The sequence below is a fragment of the Ylistrum balloti genome, unplaced genomic scaffold (assembly GCF_031769215.1).
Source record: "Ylistrum balloti isolate Yb309-2 unplaced genomic scaffold, AGI_CSIRO_Ybal_v1 Utg370574, whole genome shotgun sequence".
NCBI lineage: Eukaryota > Metazoa > Mollusca > Bivalvia > Pectinida > Pectinidae > Ylistrum > Ylistrum balloti.
Window position 1 is genome coordinate 947,040 of NW_026782359.1, and position 22,722 is coordinate 969,761.

At 36.1% G+C, this 22,722-nt stretch overlaps 1 protein-coding gene across 1 annotated transcript in view; it reads right to left on the minus strand.

Moving 5' to 3' along the window:
- Positions 1-22,722, minus strand: part of LOC132556538 (dedicator of cytokinesis protein 1-like) — a 90,235-nt gene that overhangs the window by 54,069 nt on the left and 13,444 nt on the right. The window contains exons 9-25 of the mRNA XM_060220951.1: positions 21,478-21,626; positions 21,191-21,275; positions 20,886-20,949; positions 20,346-20,417; positions 17,747-17,822; positions 17,502-17,622; positions 16,024-16,105; positions 13,858-13,985; positions 13,521-13,619; positions 11,129-11,204; positions 10,565-10,668; positions 9,854-10,037; positions 9,610-9,716; positions 9,266-9,355; positions 8,932-9,032; positions 2,745-2,876; positions 2,197-2,305 (exon numbers count right to left, since the gene is read on the minus strand). Of these exons, the coding sequence (XP_060076934.1) occupies positions 2,197-2,305; positions 2,745-2,876; positions 8,932-9,032; positions 9,266-9,355; positions 9,610-9,716; positions 9,854-10,037; positions 10,565-10,668; positions 11,129-11,204; positions 13,521-13,619; positions 13,858-13,985; positions 16,024-16,105; positions 17,502-17,622; positions 17,747-17,822; positions 20,346-20,417; positions 20,886-20,949; positions 21,191-21,275; positions 21,478-21,626 (1,779 nt within the window). The remainder of the gene's footprint in view (positions 1-2,196; positions 2,306-2,744; positions 2,877-8,931; positions 9,033-9,265; positions 9,356-9,609; positions 9,717-9,853; positions 10,038-10,564; positions 10,669-11,128; positions 11,205-13,520; positions 13,620-13,857; positions 13,986-16,023; positions 16,106-17,501; positions 17,623-17,746; positions 17,823-20,345; positions 20,418-20,885; positions 20,950-21,190; positions 21,276-21,477; positions 21,627-22,722) is intronic.

The following is a 22,722-nucleotide window of genomic DNA, read 5'->3' on the forward strand; positions in this document are numbered from 1 at the left end:
TGGATAGGGAACAAAAAAATATAGCAATGACACTTTTTTACCTGAATTAGGCTTACAGTGGGGTACGGACAAATTTACTCTCTTGGGGTTGGAATTTAGTGTTAATTTACATGAAATTCCAAAATTAAATTTTGACAAAAAACTAATTACGCTAAAATCTTTAATCAAGTCCTGGAGTAGAAGAAGGCTAACACCTATTTGGTAAAATTCATATAATTAAATCATTATTAATATCACAATTTAATCACCTGTTTATATCATTACCAAACCCAAGTATTTCATATCTTAATAAGTTAAATACAATCCTGTATAATTTTTTATGGAATGGTAAAACAGACAAAGTGAAAAAAATGTTATAACTAAAGAATACTTAGAGGGGGGTTTGAAAATGCTAAATATTAATTCTTTTATAGATGCTCTAAAAGTAGGATGGATGAAGATATCTTTTTAAGTTCACAATTTAGAAAGTGGCAAGTTATACTGAAGAGTTTTTTTAATGTTGACTATATTATAAATTGTGGAACTGATTATGTACATTTGTGTCAAAGATCGTGCAAAAATTTCTTTTGGTGTGATGTCTTAAAACCATGGAAAAGACTATTGAACTCTGACTCTCTAAAGGGCAGACAACTCTCTTTGTTGAAAACACCTGTTTGGTATAATCCTAATATAACTAATGGTGGAAAGTCTGCTTTTTACCATAATTGGTTCGTTAAGGGCAATAGAGCAGTTAACGATTTGCTGAAAACTACAAATCCTGTCACTTTTTACTCTTATCAGGAATTTTCACAGAAATACAGTTGATTTACAAATTTTCTTCATTTCCAAGGTATTGTCAACTCTGTGAAATTATCTGGCAAACCTATTGATCAGGACACACATCTTTTATTCCCCTTCATTTCTTTGAACATAGAACCTTTCTTCAATAAAGTTCAAGGAACAAAACATTTATATAAAATTTTTATCAAAGAATGATGAAATTCCAACTGGGAGAAAAAAATGGGCTAATGATTTTCACTTTGATCATTCTGACTGGGCAAATATTTTTTCATTACCTTTTAAAATAACAAAAGATTCAAAACTTCAGTGGTTCCAGTATAGGATTTTACATAATATTCTGACAACTAATTCAATACTTTTCAAGGCAAACATAGTGTTAAGCCCTCTTTGTACATTTTGCAAATTAAGAGTCCGAGACCATATCTCACATATTCTGGGAATGTCAAAAAGTTCAAAACTTACTACAGAGTCTTAAGACACTTTTAGATGCTTTTTTAATTCCTTTTACTATTAATAAACAATCTTTAATATTTGGTTTTTGGCCAATTAGACACAAATTTAGTAGAATAGATAATTAAATTAACATCATCATTAAACACTATATTTATAAAACTAGATGTTTTGATACCACATTAAACATACATTCACTAATAAACTCTTTCATGGACCACCATAATGTCCAAAAGTATATAGCAATAAAAAAGGGTGGTACTTTTCTTGACAATTTTAACAAAGAATGGGGAAAATGGAAAAAGATTCTAATTTTTTAATAAGAATAGAAATATATTAGTTATCAACCTAACTCTGACAGTTGGGCTCACTTTGATTTTCTTATTAAGTAAAGCTGTAGTCAATTTTGATCTCAATTAGTTTCTACTTTTGTTTCTGGAAGGTCTGTCTATCTGTCTCTACCTTACCCTAACTGATGACTCTTACACATGTTTGATATTTCTCTTTATACTTCAGGGTGTTTGTTTTGTCTTTGTACATGTCTTTGTCGTCTGTCTTGTCAATATATCTCCCTCCCGCTGTCTATCTGTCTGTCTGTCTTGTCTTGTTTTGTCTTGTCTGTGTCTGCTATTTGTAACTGTCCGCGTATGTCTCTATTCTTTTATTTCATATAACATGACACATGAAACTATGGAATATTCACTTCACTTTAATTTCATTAAAACATGTATGATCATCGCGGTGTGAACTTATGTACGCAAGGAATATATACGCTAACTAGTATGAATGTGGCTGATTAATATAAAATGTCTATGCATGTTTAGAAAACTGGAATGAATGATCTTTTTTCTGTACCTCATGTGCGCATGTCCTTTGAAAAAAATGAATAAAATATGAATTAAAAAAAAAAAAGGAATGATAATTGTTATATTTACATAGGATGAGAATGATAATTGTTATATTTACCTGAGCCAGTAGAGTGTTATCGCTTGTGTACAACATCATCCCACTGATCGCCTGGATAAGCTGCTTCATTTGCAGCTCAAATAACTGTTTACCTCTCCCTTCATTTAATCTAAAAGACAACACACTGTAAGGATGAGTTTTCAATAACTTAAACACATTTTCTTAATATCAGTAACCTAAGGGACCATTGGAAGTACAACATACATCTGTGACAGTTTTATTTTTATAAAACTTTGCCTTCAGATGTCCCACACACTACAAAGACAGTAGGAAGTCTTTACACCATTAGTAGTCCCGCACGTCTTACAGTTTGCCTCAACATGCATTAAGTCTGATAATAAAAAAAATGTCAGACTACACAGGCTGTCTCACTACAATTATGTCAGATTACACAGGTTGTCTGCCTAAATATCTCAGAAAACACAGGTTGTATGACTACATATGTTTGACTACACAGATGATATAACTACAAGTGTGTTTGATTACACAGGTTGTCTTAATTTAAATCTGTCAGACTACACAGGTTCAGACAGGACAGGATAACGTACAGAGAAAAGTGATTCCTAGATTGCACAATAAACTTGAAGAGGTATTCCAGTGACTTCATGGCTCGTATCAAGACCTTCTGATTCACCTCCATAGCTCGGTCTACGTAGTCTCGAAGGATCAACATCAACTTCCTGTTAACATAATTCATAACTTACCAAGATTATCATGTTAATTACACAACCAAGAAATATCATAATCAATTATCATCTAATGTTTAAATCAGTGTACAATTACAGGCGCACCAATGTATGTCTGTTATATACCTGGAATGTACAATTACAGGCGCACCAATGTATGTCTGTTATATACCTGGAATGTACAATTACAGGTGCACCAATGTATGTCTGTTATATACCTGGTATGTACAATTACAGGTGCACCAATGTATGTCTGTTATATACCTGGAATGTACAATTACAGGCGCACCAATGTATGTCTGTTATATACCTGGAATGTACAATTACAGGCACAACAATGTATGTCTGTTATATACCTGGAATGTACAATTACAGGCACACCAATGTATGTCTGTTATATACCTGGAATGTACAATTACAGGCACACCAATGTATGTCTGTTATATACCTGGAATGTACAATTACAGGCGCACCAATGTATGTCTGTTATATACCTGGAATGTACAATTACAGGCGCACCAATGTATGTCTGTTATATACCTGGAATGTACAATTACAGGCACACCAATGTATGTCTGTTATATACCTGGAATGTACAATTACAGGCACACCAATGTATGTCTGTTATATACCTGGAATGTCTGTTATATACCTGGAATGTACAATTACAGGCACACCAATGTATGTCTGTTATATACCTGGAATGTACAATTACAGGTGCACCAATGTATGTCTGTTATATACCTGGAATGTACAATTACAGGTGCACCAATGTATGTCTGTTATATACCTGGAATGTACAATTACAGGTGCACCAATGTATGTCTGTTATATACCTGGAATGTACAATTACAGGCACACCAATGTATGTCTGTTATATACCTGGAATGTACAATTACAGGCACACCAATGTATGTCTGTTATATACCTGGAATGTACAATTACAGGCACACCAATGTATGTCTGTTATATACCTGGAATGTACAATTACAGGCACACCAATGTATGTCTGTTATATACCTGGAATGTCTGTTATATACCTGGAATGTACAATTACAGGCACACCAATGTATGTCTGTTATATACCTGGAATGTACAATTACAGGCACACCAATGTATGTCTGTTATATACCTGGAATGTACAATTACAGGCACACCAATGTATGTCTGTTATATACCTGGAATGTACAATTACAGGCACACCAATGTATGTCTGTTATATACCTGGAATGTACAATTACAGGCACACCAATGTATGTCTGTTATATACCTGGAATGTACAATTACAGGCACACCAATGTATGTCTGTTATATACCTGGAATGTACAATTACAGGCACACCAATGTATGTCTGTTATATACCTGGAATGTACAATTACAGGCACACCAATGTATGTCTGTTATATACCTGGAATGTACAATTACAGGCGCACCAATGTATGTCTGTTATATACCTGGAATGTACAATTACAGGCGCACCAATGTATGTCTGTTATATACCTGGAATGTACAATTACAGGCGCACCAATGTATGTCTGTTATATACCTGGAATGTACAATTACAGGCGCACCAATGTATGTCTGTTATATACCTGGAATGTACAATTACAGGCACACCAATGTATGTCTGTTATATACCTGGAATGTACAATTACAGGCACACCAATGTATGTCTGTTATATACCTGGAATGTACAATTACAGGCACACCAATGTATGTCTGTTATATACCTGGAATGTACAATTACAGGCACACCAATGTATGTCTGTTATATACCTGGAATGTACAATTACAGGCACACCAATGTATGTCTGTTATATACCTGGAATGTACAATTACAGGCACACCAATGTATGTCTGTTATATACCTGGAATGTACAATTACAGGCACACCAATGTATGTCTGTTATATACCTGGAATGTACAATTACAGGCACACCAATGTATGTCTGTTATATACCTGGAATGTACAATTACAGGCACACCAATGTATGTCTGTTATATACCTGGAATGTACAATTACAGGCACACCAATGTATGTCTGTTATATACCTGGAATGTACAATTACAGGCACACCAATGTATGTCTGTTATATACCTGGAATGTACAATTACAGGCACACCAATGTATGTCTGTTATATACCTGGAATGTACAATTACAGGCACACCAATGTATGTCTGTTATATACCTGGAATGTACAATTACAGGCACACCAATGTATGTCTGTTATATACCTGGAATGTACAATTACAGGCACACCAATGTATGTCTGTTATATACCTGGAATGTACAATTACAGGCACACCAATGTATGTCTGTTATATACCTGGAATGTACAATTACAGGCACACCAATGTATGTCTGTTATATACCTGGAATGTACAATTACAGGCACACCAATGTATGTCTGTTATATACCTGGAATGTACAATTACAGGCACACCAATGTATGTCTGTTATATACCTGGAATGTACAATTACAGGCACACCAATGTATGTCTGTTATATACCTGGAATGTACAATTACAGGTGCACCAATGTATGTCTGTTATATACCTGGAATGTACAATTACAGGCACACCAATGTATGTCTGTTATATACCTGGAATGTACAATTACAGGCACACCAATGTATGTCTGTTATATACCTGGAATGTACAATTACAGGCACACCAATGTATGTCTGTTATATACCTGGAATGTACAATTACAGGCACACCAATGTATGTCTGTTATATACCTGGAATGTACAATTACAGGCACACCAATGTATGTCTGTTATATACCTGGAATGTACAATTACAGGCACACCAATGTATGTCTGTTATATACCTGGAATGTACAATTACAGGCACACCAATGTATGTCTGTTATATACCTGGAATGTACAATTACAGGCACACCAATGTATGTCTGTTATATACCTGGAATGTACAATTACAGGCGCACCAATGTATGTCTGTTATATACCTGGAATGTACAATTACAGGCGCACCAATGTATGTCTGTTATATACCTGGTATGTCTGTTATATACCTGGTATGTACAATTACAGGCGCACCAATGTATGTCTGTTATATACCTGGAATGTACAATTACAGGCGCACCAATGTATGTCTGTTATATACCTGGAATGTACAATTACAGGCGCACCAATGTATGTCTGTTATATACCTGGAATGTACAATTACAGGCGCACCAATGTATGTCTGTTATATACCTGGAATGTACAATTACAGGCGCACCAATGTATGTCTGTTATATACCTGGAATGTACAATTACAGGCGCACCAATGTATGTCTGTTATATACCTGGAATGTACAATTACAGGCGCACCAATGTATGTCTGTTATATACCTGGAATGTACAATTACGGGCAGGCACCAATGTATGTCTGTTATATACCTGAATGTATATACAGGCACACCAATGTATGTCTGTTATATACCTGGAATGTCTGTTATATAATGTACGAGTACAGGCACACCAATGTATGTCTGTTATATACCTGGAATGTACAATTACAGGCACACCAATGTATGTCTGTTATATACCTGGAATGTCTGTTATATACCTGGTATGTACAATTACAGGCACACCAATGTATGTCTGTTATATACCTGGAATGTACAATTACAGGCGCACCAATGTATGTCTGTTATATACCTGGAATGTACAATTACAGGCGCACCAATGTATGTCTGTTATATACCTGGAATGTACAATTACAGGCGCACCAATGTATGTCTGTTATATACCTGGAATGTACAATTACAGGCGCTCCAACTTATGTATTTTATATACCTGGTATGTCTGTTATATACCTGGAATGTACAATTACAGGCACACCAATGTATGTCTGTTATATACCTGGAATGTACAATTACGGGCGCACCAATGTATGTCTGTTATATACCTGGAATGTACAATTACGGGCGCACCAATGTATGTCTGTTATATACCTGGAATGTACAATTACAGGCGCACCAATGTATGTCTGTTATATACCTGGAATGTACAATTACAGGCGCACCAATGTATGTCTGTTATATACCTGGAATGTACAATTACAGGCGCACCAATGTATGTCTGTTATATACCCTGGAATGTCTGTTATATACCAATTACAATTTATATACAGGCACACCAATGTATGTCTGTTATATACCTGGAATGTACAATTACAGGCGCACCAATGTATGTCTGTTATATACCTGGAATGTACAATTACAGGCGCACCAATGTATGTCTGTTATATACCTGGAATGTATAATTACAGGTGCACCAATGTATGTCTGTTATATACCTGGAATGTACAATTACAGGCGCACCAATGTATGTCTGTTATATACCTGGAATGTACAATTACAGGCGCACCAATGTATGTCTGTTATATACCTGGAATGTACAATTACGGGCACACCAATGTATGTCTGTTATATACCTGGAATGTCTGTTATATACCTGGTATGTACAATTACAGGCACACCAATGTATGTCTGTTATATACCTGGAATGTACAATTACAGGTGCACCAATGTATGTCTGTTATATACCTGGAATGTACAATTACAGGCGTAACAATGTTTGTCTGTTATATACCTGGAATGTACAATTACAGGCACACCAATGTATGTCTGTTATATACCTGGAATGTACAATTACAGGCGCACCAATGTATGTCTGTTATATACCTGGAATGTACAATTACAGGCACACCAATGTATGTCTGTTATATACCTGGAATGTACAATTACAGGCGCACCAATGTATGTCTGTTATATACCTGGAATGTACAATTACGGGCACACCAATGTATGTCTGTTATATACCTGGAATGTACAATTACAGGCGCACCAATGTATGTCTGTTATATACCTGGAATGTACAATTACAGGTGCACCAATGTATGTCTGTTATATACCTGGAATGTACAATTACAGGCGCACCAATGTATGTCTGTTATATACCTGGTATGTACTGTTACAGGTGTAAATAGCTGTGATATATGTACTGTTACATGTGTACTAATGTATGGCTGTGATATATGAACTGTTACAAGTGTACCAATGCATGGCTGTGATATATGTACTGTTACAGGTGTAACAAGTTATGGCTGTGATATATGTACTGTTACAGGTGTACCAATGTGTGGTTTTGATATATGTACTGTTACAGGTGTAACAAGTTATGGCTGTGATATATATACTGTTACAGGTGTACCAATGTGTGGCTGTGATATATGTACTGTTACAGGTGTACCAAGTTATGGCTGTGATATATGTACTGTTACAGGTGTACCAATGTGTGGTTGTGATATATGTACTGTTACAGGTGTAACAAGTTATGGCAGTGATATATGTACTGTTACAGGTGTACCAATGTGTGGCTGTGATATATATATACTGTTACAGGTGTACCAATGTGTGGCTGTGATAAATGTACTATCACAGGTGTACCAAGTTATGGATGTGATATATGTACTGTTACAGGTGTACCAATGTGTGGCTGTGATATATATACTGTTACAGGTGTAACAAGTTATGGCAATAATATATGTACTGTAACAGGTGTACCAATGTGTGGCTGTGATATATGTACTGTTACAGGTGTACCAATGTGTGCCTGTGATATATGTACTGTTACAGGTGTACCAATGTGTGCCTGTGATATATGTACTGTTACAGGTGTACCATTGTGTGGCTGTGATATATATACTGTTACAGGTGTAACAAGTTATGGCAGTGATATATGTACTGTTACAGGTGCCAATGTATGGCTGTGATGTAAGTAAAATATGCTTACAATCCCCTTTATATTAAACATACATCTTTTTATGAAATTCAAATGAAATTTGAATGGATAGGAGAGGTACTGTTAGAATTAAAAGTAGTTCCTTTCAAATGTTATTTCATGTCAATTTAGAGAGTTTGTAAACGGAAAAAAAACAATCTTTAATATGTACAACAACTGTACACTAAACAAAATGTGACTTTCATCACACAAACATTGAAGTTGATATGTTTAATACACAATAAATACATACTCATAGGCCATGGCGAAACTGAAGGAAGTGGTCACATAGGCATCCAGGACAGGCCGGAACTGATGGTACTTCCTGTCTGATATCAGGCCAATAATGTGTACCTACGAGGTCATAAGGTCATAGAAGTCAAGCTCATCAACCGATACTGTATCATTTTTTGTACTTAATGAAACAGACATGTGAAGTATACAGATTGATAGTAACAACTTGTAAAAATATACTTTCTTCAATATAAACTAATTTTGAATTTTACTCCAATAATAAATGTTCAGGGAAGAGGTAGACAAAGTGAGTGTGGACATAATAATTATATTGAAAAATCACATGGTCTTACCAATGCCTCAAACACTAAGTTATCATACATCTCGGAAATGTTTGTCTCAATCAGAATATTAAACAAAGAATCCAGAAGATCTTGTAGAAACTGCAATGTAAAATACAGGTAATTAAAGTGACAAACAAACATATTCAACTGGTTTTTATCTCACCAATCAACACATACACAAAAACAAAAATAAAACATATAAACACATATCTAAGATCAATTATAAATGTGAAATTTTTTTTAATAAATAATTGCAGTACAATTATTGGTATTATTAATAATATATTCTTATAACTTATTTGGATTAACCTGATACAGTCATCTTGCTATTAACAAATGACTTTGATACTGACCTTGACAATCTCTTCTCCATCTACATGCATTAGCTTGTCTAGGTGATTTCTCAATACAGTTGTGTCATTCAACATGTCCTGCCATTTTAACAATCCCAGGAGGTCAACTAAATGGAAAAAAAAAGAACTTATACAGTAATTTCCTGAGTCTACAATTTTCACACCTAAGGTGCCTTTCACAGGCTATCTGGTGCTTTATCTGTCTTAATATGCAGACCTAGCAATAATTCCCAAGGTGACCTACCATTATGTGTTAACTTAGTGGAGCAAACAAATGTATTGATCATGAAACTGTCCCTCTGGTTGAGTGTGAAGGGTCCGGAGAACAGTGGTATTCTGCTTCCCTTGTGAATATCCTGAGAATCAAGCACATCTCGTGTGGATGGCAGGTCAAGATACGGGTCACTGTTATCATGCTTTCTCTCAATCTGAAATTATTTTGAAAAGTTGATTAATCATAGTAGAAAAGTTTGGGTCTCTCTTTTTACATAGTTGAGGGGGTCGGGATTCAAGGGGAAGAGCTAATTTTTACAATGGCTAAGACTTAAACATTCTCTGATATAAAGTTGTTAAAATAATTTGTATACAATATAGGTCATCAGAATTGGGTTCACTGAGGTATAAAGTTCAATGAATACATTGACAGGATATCAGGTTTTAGTTCACTGAGTGATGAACTGCAATAGAAACACTATCAGGTTGTCAGGTTTAAGTTCACTGAAAGATAAACTCTAATAAATACACTGACAGGTTATCAGGTTTAGTTCACTAAGTGAAAACCTTTAGTAGATATACTGACAGGTTGTCAGGTTTAAGTTCAGCAAGTGAAAACCTTTAGTAGATATACTGACATGATATCAGGTTTTAGTTCACTAAGTGAAAACCTTTAGTAGATATACTGACAGGTTGTCAGGTTTAAGTTCACTAAGTGATAAACTTCAGTAGAAAGCCTTACCTTATACACTAGTAGGTTATGATCAGTATCAGCCAGTGTCGTGCTGTTCTTATTCATCAGTTTCACAAATGACATGGCAAATGGTCGCTCTGATCTGTCTTTGCCTGTCAAAATACCCAATAGTTAGGTCTTCATCACAAAATATGACGCAAACAAATTTCTTCTAGTACTCATCATGTCTATTTTTTTTACAAAAATTTCTAAGTTTGATCAGAAAAACTTCCTTAAATCAATCGGAAAGTTCATGAAATGTACAGGTAGAAATGGACTGGGAAAGACAGTTTACACACAAAACCATTCTTCATACTGGTACCTTCATGAAAGCTAAAAAACCTTAAATCAATTTTGAATATTCAATCTTGAAAAGAGTTTGTGTCACCCAATTAAATGAAAAAACCAAGGAGAGAAATTAATTATCGACATAAAACTACCTCAGACAGAGGTTATCATATCATTCTAGCTGTAACATTTTATAGAGTTAATTATCGACATAAAACTACCTCAGACAGAGGTTATCATATCATTCTAGCTGTAACATTTTATAGTTATTAGTGTAATTCATACTTTCACTTGTTGATCTGTGTTTAAACAAAAACTTGAGATGTAATCCTCTAAACTCCTCTTCTGTGGATATGGCCACCTGGAAATTAGAAGAACAAAAACTCTTTTCTAAAACATAACACAAATAGTAATTAAAATGTAGGGACGTTCCTGATTATATTTGTTGTACATTTGACAAAGTTTGACCCGGTATCTATTGACGAACTTCGCAAGATTATCATCAGTGCGCCTTCCAAATCCTATGAACTTGACCCTATTCCTACATACCTTTTGAAACAGTGTGTGGAACACCTGCTCCCACTGATTTCTGCTATCATTAACAAGTCTCTGGTTGAGCAAAAGGTACCGATTTGATTTAAAACAGTCATCATTCGGCCATTGCTAAAAAAACATGGTTTGGACAAGGAGGTGATGAAAAACTACCGGCCGGTATCAAACCTGCCATTCCTGTCTAAAATTCTGGAGAAGGTAGTGGCAAAGCGTCTAGAAGCACATCTTGATGTAAACCATCTTAACGACAGCCATCAGTCAGCTTACCGTCCATTCCATCAAAAGAGACTGCTCTTTTGAGGGTACACCATGACATAGCAATTGTTCAGATGTTCTTGTACTGTTGGACTTATCCTCCATGTTTGATGTTATTGATCATGGTATACTGTTTAAGCGGTTGGAACATACATATGGTGTGTCCAACGATGCACTCTCCTGGATACAGTCTTACTTAACTGACAGGAAGCAAAGTGTGGCTATAGGCAGTACTACTTCCAAGGATAGAACACTGTCTTTTGGTGTACCCCAAGGATCAGTACTTGGGCCAAGAAAGTACTGTCTTTACTCCAAACCGATCGGAGATATTTGTCACCGTCACAACCTGTCCTATCAATGCTATGCGGATGATACCCAATTGTATATGGTTATAAGACCCACTGACAATTTGGTTGACCTATCTGCATGGATGGAAGCATGTCTATCAGACATTAGTTCATGGACAGTTTCGAATATGTTAAAACTGAATCAAGACAAAACGGAGGTCATTGTGTTCACTCCAAAACACAAAATGAAAAACAATCCAGCATTCCAGGTTCAAGTTGGCAACAACTCTATCAGGGCTGTCCCATTTGTAAAGAACCTTGGAGTTTTCATGGATAGCTCTCTGAGTATGGAAAAACAAGTGACTTCTGTAACAAAGTCATGCCACTTTCAAATAAGGAATATCGGGTGTATTGGGCAATTTCTGTCCACTGATACCTGCAAGACTCTAGTGCATTCACTCGTAACATCCAGACTGGACTATGGGAACGCTTTGTTATATGGCATTCCAGGTACATTGGCTAAGCGTCTCCAGAGAGTGCAAAATACTGCGGCGCGACTCATTACACAAACTAAAAAAAGGGACCATATAACACCTGTGCTGGAGTCCTTACATTGGCTTCCGTTTGAATATCGCTGTCAGTATAAGCTGCTCATGACTGTGTTTAAGGCTCTCCATGGGAACTCACCAGAGTACCTCAAGGAACTTGTACGTCCCTATAAACCAACTCGGACACTAAGGTCACAGTCTGGTGCATTGCTTATTTCCCCCAAAGCAAGGGCTGCCACATATGGACACCGCTGCTTTGATACAGCAGCAGCACACTTGTGGAATAATCTTCCATTTTCCATGAGGAACATAGAATCTCTGTCTGCTTTTAAATCCGCACTGAAAACACATCTTTTTAAAACAGCCTTTAAATTGTGATAGGATTTCTATTGATAGACAGTGTATGACATAGTTTTAATGTTTTAGGTTTTTTGTGATGGACATTTTACATTGATGGATAATGAACGATATACTTTTATGCTTAATTTTTTATGTTATTTTATGTAAAGCGCTTTAGTGTAATCCTGACGAATTAGATAAGGCGCTATATAAATTTAGTATATTATTATTATATTACATTTTATATCCAATATCAATTCACATAATTGACATGATAAAGTAGGCCTAAATTTATGTCATTAAATCAAAGTTATAAATTAGCAAAACTTAAAGATAAACAATATTCCCCTATGATTCTGGATCCTTTATACACGACCAATTTGAATATAGGTAAATTTAATTAGTTTTTGCAATATTTGACATTATCTCAGGAATCTAGCAGCCAATCATCATGTTTTTTGGCTTTTGAGTTGAATAGAAGTCATGGGAATGTTTTAACAAATTTACTGCCTCTGACTTTGAATTAAGGTCAAGGTGATTTTTTTTTGCAAACTGTCTAGCTTCATCCAAGGAATATACCTGCCAAATATGATCACTCTTGGCATCTTAATTGTCGAGACTAAGGAAAGGAAAATGTTGACATAATGAGATGTTAAAGATTAAAGGGCTATGTAAACCATTACTTTTGCAGATTACCTTAATTGTTTCATACCACTTAGGTTTGTCCTCATGGTAGTACACCATTGATTTGTACTCAGTCATCAGCTCTCCTCCACAGCCGTGACTAATCACACCCTATAATGGCAAAATGCAACTTTTATCCATACTGTATTAGATTATGTTAATATCCACAGGTGTTCAACCTTACCTGTATACGTTATACCTGTATCTATGATATTAACACTACAGGGATTTAACTTTACTCCTATATCATACATGTATCTATTTAATTAACTCTACAGGTGTTCAACCTTACCTATATATTATACCTGTATGTAATAAACTCTGTATGTGTTTAACTTGACAATGTTACCTTCAATTTTTCCAGGTTTTTGTTACAGACCACCATAGTAACCTCCACATTTTTATCAGCTGTTTTTGTTGGTCCACGAGTAAATTCTCCCTGCTTGATTGTGATATATATATCATTTCGTACATCACCTGTGTGTAAACAAGTATGATTTATGTACATCACCCACAAAGCAGCTGTACAGAGTGAACACCATAAGATTTATATACAAATACTGACCAATATATAGGCAACTATATACATATACATCTTCTGTAGCTTTCTTTATAAAGGATTAATTTCATACTTATGTTATACCTTAATTACAAATTAAATATAAAGGAAAATTAATGTGTCAATATTAATATAACAGATTGGACAACTTTTTTCTCTGAACTGGGGAAAAACTGAACTTTATAAAATCATCTATAATGGGAAAAAATCAATATGTTCAAGTGAATATGTTTTTATAACATGTACCAACTCACCAAAATCATCTGTCCTTCACAAAATATTACAAAAATTACACACAGTTACAAAAGCTGTAAGTGTTTATGCAAAAGCAGAAATTGTTTTTGCTCACCTGATTTTTTCTAAATAACTAAATAACACACGCTCCTGATTATTTTTGTTTAAATCCATTTTCTGATGAAGGATTTGAAATAGTTATTGTAATTTCCACTAATGGGCCTTAACCCTTGGCCAAAGTATTATACAGCATGGTGTCCTTTCTCAAACAATATGCCAGAAAAATCGGCTAAATTTCTCATAGCTTAATTGACAATTTAAGTGCCATTTGATACGCAAGTTGAAAGATAAATGCCAAACAAGGGCACAAGCTCACTTTTCCTTGAATCAAAATAAATAACACTGTTTAAGCATTCCTCCATTTCCTTCCATTTCAATTCAAATCCATGACACTTAAATCGCTAACACTGTTTAAGCATTCCTCCATTTCCTTCCGTTTCAAACCAAATCCATGACACTTAAATCGAAACACAAGAGAAACTGCTCCCTACCCTGACTTGGCTGGTACACATCAAACATATATTGATAATATGAATTTTTCCAGGATTTTTACCTTATTAATGTTACCATTGTCTTTATGAAGTTGTGGGTATTTTGGTTAAGAACTACTTTTTATAGATACCAGATGTGTTCAATCTTAAGTGTCTTGAGGTCATACAAGGTCTCCGTGGCAGTAACAACACAGAACAACAAAATACAATCAAAGCTAAAAGCATACATTAAAATACATTACATCACCGAAAGGTCAATTCCATCACTGTTTTCTTAAAAATCACTAAAAGTTGCATACAAAAATACATGTTTAACCAACTACATTAATATTCTTCATCTTTCAGTTTTGCTAAAGTTGCTAAAGTAGCTCATAACAAGATCATTATGATATTGTATTGACACAAGTCATAGATAAGGAATAAAAGGTGATAAAGTGTTTTTATAAATAAGTAAAAAAAAAAAAAAATTGAAAAAATAAAACATTTATTTCAACACAACTAAATAAGGTGCAATGCTACAACATGTAGGTTAATTAAACGTGGACATGTAGAGCTTACCTCCTAGCATGAATCAACAGATAAACAAACACATGTAAATTACGCAGGCATTAGACAGGTGTATCACACAGGTATATCACACAGGTGGAAAAAATACAGAAGATCATTCAGCATATTTATCCCTCAGTTTGGCATGCAGTCTGTGTAAGTATACACAGATAAAAACAAACCTGATTCACACAAAAATATCGTCAAATCTACAGGTTAATACATTCTCTTATTTATGTATCAGACAAAAAAAAGCAACATTTATCTGGAGCAATGTTCCTTTTGAGAGTGGTGTTTTGTTGCTGTTGGTAAGATGCTTACTACCCACTTATTCAGCATTTTCTCATTGAAATCTCTAACAGGCAATTCAGCTTTGATAAATGGCATTCTTTGGTTGGTGGAGATTATATAACTGGCATGATAACTTCTGGAAGCACCATCTTACAAATCACAGAAAACTTTAAGGTATTGTCTGGAGATTAAGGTTCCTGACATGAAGATATCATCATCTTACAAGACACAAAAAAACTTTCAGACATTATCTGGAGATTGGATACCTGACATGACAATATCCTCATCTTACGAGACACTGAGCATGTAATGATGCTGGCTTGAGGTTACATACCTGGCATGATGACTTCTGGAAACCCCATTTTACGAGACACTGGTGTATTCTGGCCCACAAGGTGAGGGAAGTCTTCTCGCACCTACAACCCCAAAAAAAGTTTGGTCAAATCTCTTTCTTGTTAGACAGGCATTTCTGTCACATAGGAAACAATCAGGTAGAATTTAACAGAGGAAACAAATTTATTAAATCTTATCAAAGATAGAATTTTCATCACATCACACGGAATATCATTATAAAACACAGTTAACAGAGAATCTACTCCCAAATAAAAAAAAGGTCCAATATTGACAAGAGGAATTCTCATCACACAAGTCACAAGTCACATTGTATTTTCCAGGTATAAGCCTCACTAATATATAAGCTGCAAATAGCCAATTTTTAGTGATTTTTTTCGATTTGATCCACATACAAGCCGCACCCTTTCTTATGATAGAGTGAGCACTATTGTTGAAGTTTGATATACCGGAGCAGATAACTGAAGGCAGTTTATCAAGATTGTCAGTGTAACACTTAATAAGGATTACTGATGAAGAAGTTTGCACAAATGATCCTTTATTTTATTGATGTTTTATTAAATCATGCATGTCATTTAATATACTTAAAATATCAAACTTGTTTAGGGCCATCAATGATTGCCAACGCACATGTAGGACCTGACAATATACAGAATATTACAACCTCTTCACCAGTGTCTGTACTGTTAAATATTCATAAAGGCTATTGCTTGTTGATAAAATTCCTATAATCCTGTAATATATTTTTGTAAGCTGTATCAAAACTGCCAACATCGTAAACAAACATGGCGGCCCTTCTAGAATTCGACTTCTTCACCCTATGACGGTGATGATGACCTAGTGATGAATTTTTTGTTATATAGTGTTGATATAGTGTTGAACATGTCCTTATCTCTCATGTAAGTTAAACAGTTTATCAATGAAATAAAGGAACTAGTGCATATGTTCAAACATTCATAGATGGTGTACGTGTCTGTTGTTGTTACCATACACACATTTATGATATTTATGTTGCCCCTGTCGGGCCCTCGACCTATAAATCCCAGGGTGCAATACTCTCCTGTAAACATCCATTACACTTTCTTGCATATACTGCTGTAAAGAAACCATGTAAGGCAATAGTATATTATCGTGTTTCATATCAACACGGATGATTAATCAAATCCACAGGAATGTTATTTGATTGCAATCTTCAAATCATTTAGTATACAATTGCAATTGGTTTCTTTCAGTCACAAACGCATGGTACTCGTAAAAACAGGTTTATGATGTCTTGTACTGGTACCTTGGGACTTATGGTTTATACAATGAAGGACAGATGATTATAAGCTATCAATCTTCTTCTCAAAGACATTTATCTGTGGCTGGAGATTTCATAATAAAATTATTAAGTCCACACTGTCAAAGCACTGTTGAAATAAAAAGGACAACAAATATAACTGTGTTAAATAGAATACACACTTGTTTGGGGTCACCAGAAAGGATTTTCATGGACACCCATACTCCCTGGCCTTTGTGGTTGATTTCCTTGGCAGTGACTACCTTCCGGATCAAGCTTTCCATCGCTTCCTTTTCCCCACATCTGTTAAACACATAGGTATGGAATTAAATAAGGCAGCAGACGTTATCTTCTATAACATATCATTTATATCAACTGCCTGAAAACGATCATGTGCTTACTCAACTGATTTAGTTCTCAGACTTACTGTTGAAATGGTATAAAATGTTGTGTCTCCTCGGAACACTCTTGTTTGCCGTTCATGATTTCTGTGATATCAAGGGCTGAAACAGATCACAAAGGCATGTTGTAGGACTCACTAGAATACAAATCACCATGATAATTGTCAATTTGCATGCCTCATTATCAACACAACAATAATTCAAAAACATGTTTCATTACATGAATAGAGTTCCTTATCAGATCCACTGACCCCATCATTACTTTGCAAAATACCAACCTGCACCTGCTTTTACATGGTGATAAAATTTTCACAGATTTCACAGTATATGTCACATCCATCAACTCATAATTTACACAATTGCCATTGACTCACAGTATATACCATGTCCTTTGACTCCCAGTATATACCATGTCCACTGACTCCCAGTATATACCATGTCCATTGACTCCCAGTATATACCATGTCCATTGACTCCCAGTATATACCATGTCCATTGACTCCCAGTATATACCATGTCCACTGACTCACATTATGTACCATGTCTATTGACTCACAGTATATACCATGTCCTTTGACTCCCAGTATATACCATGTCCATTGACTCCCAGTATATACCATGTCCATTGACTCCCAGTATATACCATGTCCATTGACTCCCAGTATATACCATGTCCACTGACTCACATTATGTACCATGTCTATTGACTCACAGTATATATGTCCATCACAGTATATACCATGTCCTTTGACTCCCAGTATATACCATGTCCATTGACTCCCAGTATATACCATGTCCATTGACTCCCAGTATATACCATGTCCACTGACTCACATTATGTACCATGTCTATTGACTCACAGTATATACCATGTCCTTTGACTCACAGTATATACCATGTCCTTTGACTCCCAGTATATACCATGTCCATTGACTCCCAGTATATACCATGTCCATTGACTCCCAGTATATATGTCCACTGACTCACATTATGTACCATGTCTCTCACAGTATATACCATGTCCAGTATATACCATGACTACCATGTCCATTATGTATATACCATGTCCATTGACTCACAGTATATACCATGTCCTTTGACTCACAGTATATACCATGTCCTTTGACTCCCAGTATATACCATGTCCATTGACTCCCAGTATATACCATGTCCATTGACTCCCAGTATATACCATGTCCACTGACTCACATTATGTACCATGTCTATTGACTCACAGTATATACCATGTCCTTTGACTCACAGTATATACCATGTCCTTTGACTCCCAGTATATACCATGTCCATTGACTCCCAGTATATACCATGTCCATTGACTCCCAGTATATACCATGTCCACTGACTCACATTATGTACCATGTCTATTGACTCACAGTATATACCATGTCCTTTGACTCCCAGTATATACCATGTCCATTGACCCCCAGTATATACCATGTCCATTGACTCCCAGTATATACCATGTCCATTGACTCCCAGTATATACCATGTCCATTGACTCCCAGTATATACCATGTCCATTGACTCCCAGTATATACCATGTCCATTGACTCCCAGTATATACCATGTCCATCGACTCACAATGGTGACAATAAAGTTCTATTCCATTGCTATATACTGTGAGTCAATGGACATGGTATATACTGTGAGTCAATGGACATGGTATATACTGTGAGTCAATTGACATGGCACATAATGTGAGTCAGTGGACATGGTATATGATGGGAGTCAATGAACATGGCGTATACTTGCACCTGCTTTCACATAGTGATTAATTCATTTGTTGTGATCACAGTGCCCTCCAGAGAGAACTGGTTATGATCACAGTGCCCTCCAGAGAGAACTGGTTATGATTACAGTGCCCTCCAGAGAGAACTGGTTATGATCACAGTGCCCTCCAGAGAGAACTGGTTATGATCACAGGGCCCTATAGAGAGAACTGGTTATGATTACAGCACCATCGACAAAGAACTTGTTGTGATCACAGTGCCCCAACCCACCCCACAGAGGAATTGTTGTGATCAAGTGCCCTCCATAGAGGACTTGTTGTGGTCACAGTGCTCACCACAGTGAACTTGTTGTGGTCACATAGCCTTCCAGAGGTCTTGTTTTGGTCACATTGCCCTCCAGAGGTCTTATTTTGGTCATGTTGCCCTCCAGAGGTCTTGTTGTGATCACAGTGCCCTCCACACATGACTTGTTGTAGTTACAGTGCCCACCACAGTGAACTTGTTGTGGTCACATAGCCTTCCAGAGGTCTTGTTTTGGACACATTGCCCTCCAGAGGTCTTATTTTGGTCATGTTGCCCTCCAGAGGTCTTGTTGTGATCAAGTGCCCTCCACAGAGGACTTGTTGTGGTCACAGTGCTCACCACAGTGAACTTGTTGTGGTCACATAGCCTTCCAGAGGTCTTGTTTTGGTCACATTGCCCTCCAGAGGTCTTATTTTGGTCATGTTGCCCTCAAGAGGTCTTGTTGTGATCACAGTGCCCTCCACAGAGGACTTGTTGTGGTCATGGCGCCCACATTAGACATCAGATACTTTGACTGGGCCATCAATCTTTTGTTGTTCTAACACAGATTTTACTGGGATTTTTTAGGATTTACCTGCTACTCCAAATGGTCGCTTTAGCCCTTTTGTCTGTTTCTTGTCGTCTACATCTTTAGTGTCCATGACCCCTGTAACAAACATAAGTAAGATCTCATAAAAAACATTCTTCTTTTATAGCTCAAATGAAATGTAACACACCAGCAGGAATGAAGTGTTTAAGTACTCTGACTTCCTTGCCATTATTTCTATAGTCCTTTTACAATATCATGTCTTATTTGCTCACTGATAATTTTCCATAATCTATCCAAAGAATCATAAGTGAAGATCAGGAATATTGGTAGCTAAAAAGAATGCTATTTAATAAATAGATTATCTTCAAATACAGCAACAGAGATATCTACCTTATAAAATAACATCTTATCTTCAGAAATAGTAGCAGAAATATCTTATCTTCAGAAAAGTAACATAAATAACTTATCCCTTGAAAAACCAACAGAAATATCTTGTTGTCAGAAATAGTAATAGCAATATCTCATCTTCAAAAAAAGTAACAGAAATGCAGACAGGGAAGAGTAAAACAGAATGATTCATCTCACCTATTCTCACAATTTGAAAAACTAAATGCACTTTTTCTCGTTGTCGATCTTTAGCACCTAAGTCCTGTAAACAGAAACCAGCATACACTTTACCAGTAGTGTTGTTTATATATATATATACCCGGTATATATCAAAACTACTGACATTAAAAAACAAAGAATATGAAAAGAGTTTGAAGTGCATATTATAGTAATTACACAATACAATGATCCGGGTATTAATCTCATTACAACCTCCCATATTTATTACTCCACAAGCTACCTGAAACCTGTGATCACCTACCTCTAATTGGTTGTATACATACCGTGAACACCACTTTATAATTGTTCAGCATTTCTAAGTTCTTTGGTACCCCACCTCCTTTGGCCCATTTCACAACATAATTTTCACTGAAAAGTCAATAATACAACAAGGTCATCCTATATTACATTTCTCTATTGTTTTAGTGCTTCCTTTCAGAGGTTACAAACCATCACATGTTCTGTACAATTTCTCCATCATATAACTAAGTAATCTAAATAATTACATATGCTCCATACAATTTACTGACAATGCTGATATAAAGAATTTGACTGCTACACCAAATCTCACCTTATAAATTTTCCAAATTTGGCATCGTAAAGGCTCATCAGAATATCTGCATCTTCACCGATCCGACAAACAAAATTTCTAAGCTTGACAAAAAGATTAAAAGTGTGTGGCCATGTGAGATTGACTCCATCCTCCTTTCCAGCATTCACCTGCGAATTTGTAAAGAGTATTATTGATGAATGCGGATTGTCTTATCTATGGCAAAATCCTATTAATATCAATAGTACTTGGTTAAGAAATGTTTTGCGCTCTGTTTTATATAGTTAGTTTCTACAATCCTGGGAAAGTAAGATTATGAATATTTCTAAATGTATAAACTACAGAATGTTTAAAAATGTACTGAAACTTGAAAGTTATCTAATCAAACTACCTATTAAAACAGAAGTATCTTAACAAAATTTTGAACATGTAACTTCAATCTCCCATTAGAAACTGGAAGACGGAGAAATGTACCCAGAGAAGACAGGAAACGTTTGAAAAAAAAACCAAATTCAACTCGTCCCCACCCAAACAATGACCAAATCACCCCGATCCCCATCCAAACAATAACCAAATCACCCCGATCCCCATCCAAACAATAACCAAATCACCCCGATCCCCATCCAAACAATAACCAAATCACCCAGATCCCCACCCAAACAATAACCAAATCACCCCGATCCCCACCCAAACAATGACCAAATCACCCCGATCCCCATCCAAACAATGACCAAATCACCCCGATCCCCACCCAAACAATGACCAAATCACCCCGATCCCCATCCAAACAATAACCAAATCACCCCGATCCCCACCCAAACAATAACCAAATCACCCCGATCCCCATCCAAACAATAACCAAATCACCCCGATCCCCACCCAAACAATAACCAAATCACCCCGATTCCCACCCAAACAATAACCAAATCACCCCGATCCCCACCCAAACAATAACCAAATCACCCCGATCCCCATCCAAACAATGACCAAATCACCCCGATCCCCACCCAAACAATAACCAAATCACCCCGATCCCCATCCAAACAATGACCAAATCACCCCGATCCCCACCCAAACAATAACCAAATCACCCCGATCCCCATCCAAACAATAACCAAATCACCCCGATCCCCATCCTAACAATGACCAAATCACCCCGATCCCCACCCAAACAATAACCAAATCACCCCGATCCCCATCCAAACAATGACCAAATCACCCCGATCCCCACCCAAACAATAACCAAATCACCCCGATCCCCATCCA